The following is a 4,287-nucleotide window of genomic DNA, read 5'->3' as shown; positions in this document are numbered from 1 at the left end:
TGACTCAAAAAGCTTGCTTTGTGGCAAATGCCGAAGGAAGACGGTGCAGCCCATGTTGACATGATCCTCTAAGAAGAGTGCTCCTCATGTCCTGATCCTTTATATAAAAGAAATCATGATGAAATTGATCAAAATCATTGTTATCAAATGCAAGACGATGTATAGAAATGAGATTCTTTTTAGTGGATGGAACACAAAGAATATTTTTAAGAAGATCTCGATTTGGAGTGTGAATTGTTGATTGACTAATAGGTTTAATGTTCATACCTGCACCATTAGCAGTATGGATTTCTTTCTGCACCATTTTACTTGTCACTAACAGTGGCGGAGCTAGACTGGCCCAATGCCTAGGGCCACTCAGTGGGCTGATGGGCTGGCTGGAGCCAGGCCTCTTTGTGCTACAGTATACTCATGTGGAGAAAATGGGTCAACGACTAGGGCAATGGCCCTAGTGGCCCTAGGCTTAAATCCTTGTTGGTCATGAACTACTAGCTTCTCAAGTTCTCCTATGATGTGGTTGGTGGTGCCTATGTCACTATACCATTTTTTGTTGACATTGTAGGAGCTTGTCCCTGCAGCTGCGACATCGTGTTCTTCGGGCACATAGTCTTCTTCAAACCTGCCAGCAATGATCTGCAGTATGGCCAACCTTCAAACAAACCTGGCACGTAGGGCATGAGGAGCTGCTGTTGTTGCAGCCACGTTAGTTGTTGAAGCAGCCAAGCCCCGCGCCAGTGTTCTGGTGTGAGGAATTGTTGTTGTTGCTGCCATTGTCGGTGTAGTTGCCTCCATTGCTGTGTCCACAGTGCCCGTTGCCATATCTATGGCCATAGCCACCGTGGCCTCGATGGCCACCTCGACCACCCTGGTTTGCCATATTGGCAGGTGAACCAAAGCCGCCATCCCCGCTGATGATCTCTGTGAGGGTTTTGAAGGCGAGCAGTTGAGAGTATAGGTCGTCTACAAACATGCTCTCCATTCTTGCCACTAGAGCAGAGACAATTGGATTGAAGAACTCATCAAGGCCCATGATGATGTATTCCATGAGCTCAGCATCTTCAAGAGGTCTTCCAGCGGTGGCCATATCGTCACCTAGAGTCCTCATCTTGCCCACATACTCCATAACAGATTGATCACCCTTCTAGGCAGTTGCAAGAGCATGGCGAGTGTTGAGGGCGCGCACCTTCGTTCAAGACATGAACATCGCCTCAATGGCCATCCACAACTTTGCTGCAGTCTCTTTGGCCGACACTTGGGGAAGAACTTCTTTGGTCAGCGAGGCGAGAACGAAGCCAAGCACCTGCTGATCTGTGGTGTACCACTCTTCGTACGCCAGATTGGCGACCTTGACTATCTTGTCACCCTCCTTGCCGTCGATCACGGCTGCAGGAGTTGTGGCGACACCGGTGAGGTGCCCCACCAGACGCGCTCCTCGAATGGCGGTGAGGACCTGCACGCCGTGGTTGTTCTTCGATAACTTCTCGGTGATGATGATGCCAATAGGGGGATTCATGATGGCAGTGGAGGAGGAAGCTGACATGGATCTAATCTAATCTGTTGTTGTGGCTTTGATTACCTTGAAAGCAAACAGAGGCGCAAGGAAGAATGAGTGGAATGCCGTACCTCTCCCTGGCCGGCGGCTTCGTGTTAAATAGGGCAAGGAAACTCCCCTCATGTGGATCACAAGCTTGGCGTGCAAGTCTCTAGGCATTGGCTGTTAGTTGTTGAGAGTACAAGATATACTACAACTCTATCTCTAACTATACGCACAACTAACAGACAATCCTAACAGCTTGCCGCATACAAAGGTTTGTTACATACCACGTTATCTAACAATTATATGCCATTGTGAGTCACGGCAGGACATTCAGCAAGCAGTAGTGATGACACGCCCTGCTAACTTGCCCTCAGTTTCCTAGCACATCATTTTCAGAATAGTCAGCCAAACATGAGAAAATTTGTTGCATATCTAAGGACAATTTTTATTTCATACCAATATTATATGAAATTATGTTAATTCAAACAAACTTGTTTAAAAATGGTTCATATGAAAGCTAAATAGTCCCGAATTTTCCTAGGGCTGAAATTGGGTGGATTGAATAAGCCGTCAGATGGTAGTCCCTTTAGTTAATGGAACAGAGCTCTACCAAATTACATGTAAATTTCATTTCATTTCGCACCGCAAGCAGCTAGCGTTGCAGGAACCTTCCGCTCCGTCAAGAAAACAGCATGAACAACCCGGATCAATTCTGGCCAATTCTAGCCATTCTGGTGGGCTGCAACCGTTTTCCGAATGAAATTGAGCAATGATGGCAATGTGTTTTCTCTAGAAGCCTTGCGGTTGATGACTTGCTGGGCCTATTAACTAAAACTTAGGCTGGGCTCTAAGTTGGGCCTCTAATGATTTCATTGTTTGCCAATAGCCTTTAATTTTATTTTGCACTAGTAGAAATGACCGTGCGTTGCTACGGGTTTCTCAGCTTATTATTCTTGTATAGTTATTTATGTTTTTTTGAAAACAGTATGGTTGCTTAGCGTCTATATTGATGTTGTCGCTTTTATGATTTTTTTAGAGGTTCTCATTTCATAGGTTGTATATTGGTATATTGCAGTCCGTTTCCTTTCCGGCTGCTGCGGTGGCTCGGGTGCAGCGACATTGGGTTGGAGTCCCAGCAACAGACGCACGGGCTCTTGTGTAGCCGGTGTACCTTGTCCTCGCGACTGTGAAGCCGGTCACCAGCACGTCGAGGACCATGTCCCAGTTAATCTGATAGGCGATGCGCATGGACTGTGCAAAGAGGACATGTTCCATCGCCGGCGCAACAGCTAATATTGCTTCAGCGGATTTTCACTTTAAGTATAGCTAGGTTAGCTGCTCCGCTTTGAATCCAGATTGAAAAATCATACAAGAAAACCTAGCTCGTTACATTGTTAGATTTAGCATCCAATTCTCTGAAATTACGAGGATATAACTAATGTCTCAGCCTCCGTGTTTAATTTGCTATCTAACTGAGACCATGATGAGAGTCCAGCTTACAAGATGATTAATTTAGGAAACTAGATAATTAAACTCAACTCGGGAACAAGTGGACCAGAACTGACTCCTTGCCTTACAAGATGAAAACAGAAATGTCATCCAGAATAGAATTGAGTAGTGGATAGGCGTGCATTGCCGCACCACCCTTATTTTTTCTCTATGGATTATTGGGAAATTGCTAAAATTAAATTTCATTTAGTAACATCACATATTAGTAGCCATGTAGTGTTTATTTGCAACATGAAGTAAGAAAACTACATATAGTACAAGCATGGAATTTTTTATGAGGAAGTATATAGAGTTCAGTAATCGGAACAGAAGATCTGCTTCAGCAGCTGTAGTAATAGGTCAGCAAATTTGAGTTATTTGCTTTTCGTGCATACAATTCAGTCATTGAGTGTTCTGAACGTTTCGTTTCTCCTTTGTAACAGTACATGAACTATACAGCAGGTAGCAAACATAAATAAAACAATGAACTGACATCTGTACTTTGGTATTTTAGGTTGCAGAAGAAGAATGTATTCAAAGCAAGTAGTTGAGGTACTTTGTGATTTATTTGTATGGAAAATCAAGATGTATAAATGCATTAATATATTTTCCTTGCTGTATAATACGATGAAGTTAACCTTGGTGTGGCAAACTGTCAATGCTCTGTATTGGATGGTACGTCTTCCTTTAGCAAGATTCTCCGTGGCAATTTGTGGAAGCACTATAGGGCAGAAATGATCATGATCTCCAAGATTAAGGAGGTCCCATACTAGTTTGTAATATATAGCCTTAGATTTGGAAGAAGAACCGAATAATATATGATCTTAACTTCTTTGACGTTGGTGCAATTGATGATATACATGAGGCACAAAGACAAAAGTAATGGTGAATTGTTCTGTGCAAGACACAGGGTAGAAGGGGGCATTCAGTTTAAGTGCCATAGCGTGGTGGTAGGAAGCAGGTAGAACGGCCAGAACGGCCATGCCGGTAGTATGGCTGCCAGGGAGAGGTCCTGTCGGCTTGCCGCTCGTCGGCCGCAGCATCAGCTGCAGCACACGGCCTCCGCGCCGTCGCATAGAGGCACCTCCTGTCATGCATGGGCCTTCGCGCCTTTGCCTAGTTTGCCCAGTTTGCTCAGCGCCGATCCCGTCGCCCCGGAAGGAAGCAGAACTGGCCCATGTGGAGAAGCCGTACGGGATTAGCCGATTACGGAACTGAGAAATTGGTGGACGTCAACCCGTCGCTGTTGGTCCATCTGTCAG

General features: G+C 45.0%; 1 protein-coding gene across 1 annotated transcript; it reads right to left on the bottom strand.

The window, feature by feature from the left end:
• Window positions 1-1,189: 1,189 nt before the first annotated feature.
• LOC105914746 lies at window positions 1,190-1,540 on the bottom strand. Its single transcript, XM_012847389.1, has one exon. It carries the CDS (start codon window positions 1,538-1,540, stop codon window positions 1,190-1,192), a length of 351 nt encoding a protein of 116 aa, XP_012702843.1.
• Between the last annotated feature and the right edge of the window lie 2,747 nt (window positions 1,541-4,287).

Source organism: Setaria italica, chromosome VII (genome assembly GCF_000263155.2).
Source record: "Setaria italica strain Yugu1 chromosome VII, Setaria_italica_v2.0, whole genome shotgun sequence".
NCBI lineage: Eukaryota > Viridiplantae > Streptophyta > Magnoliopsida > Poales > Poaceae > Setaria > Setaria italica.
The sequence above is the reverse complement of the archived record's forward strand: the minus strand, read 5'-3'. Positions and strand labels throughout refer to the sequence as shown.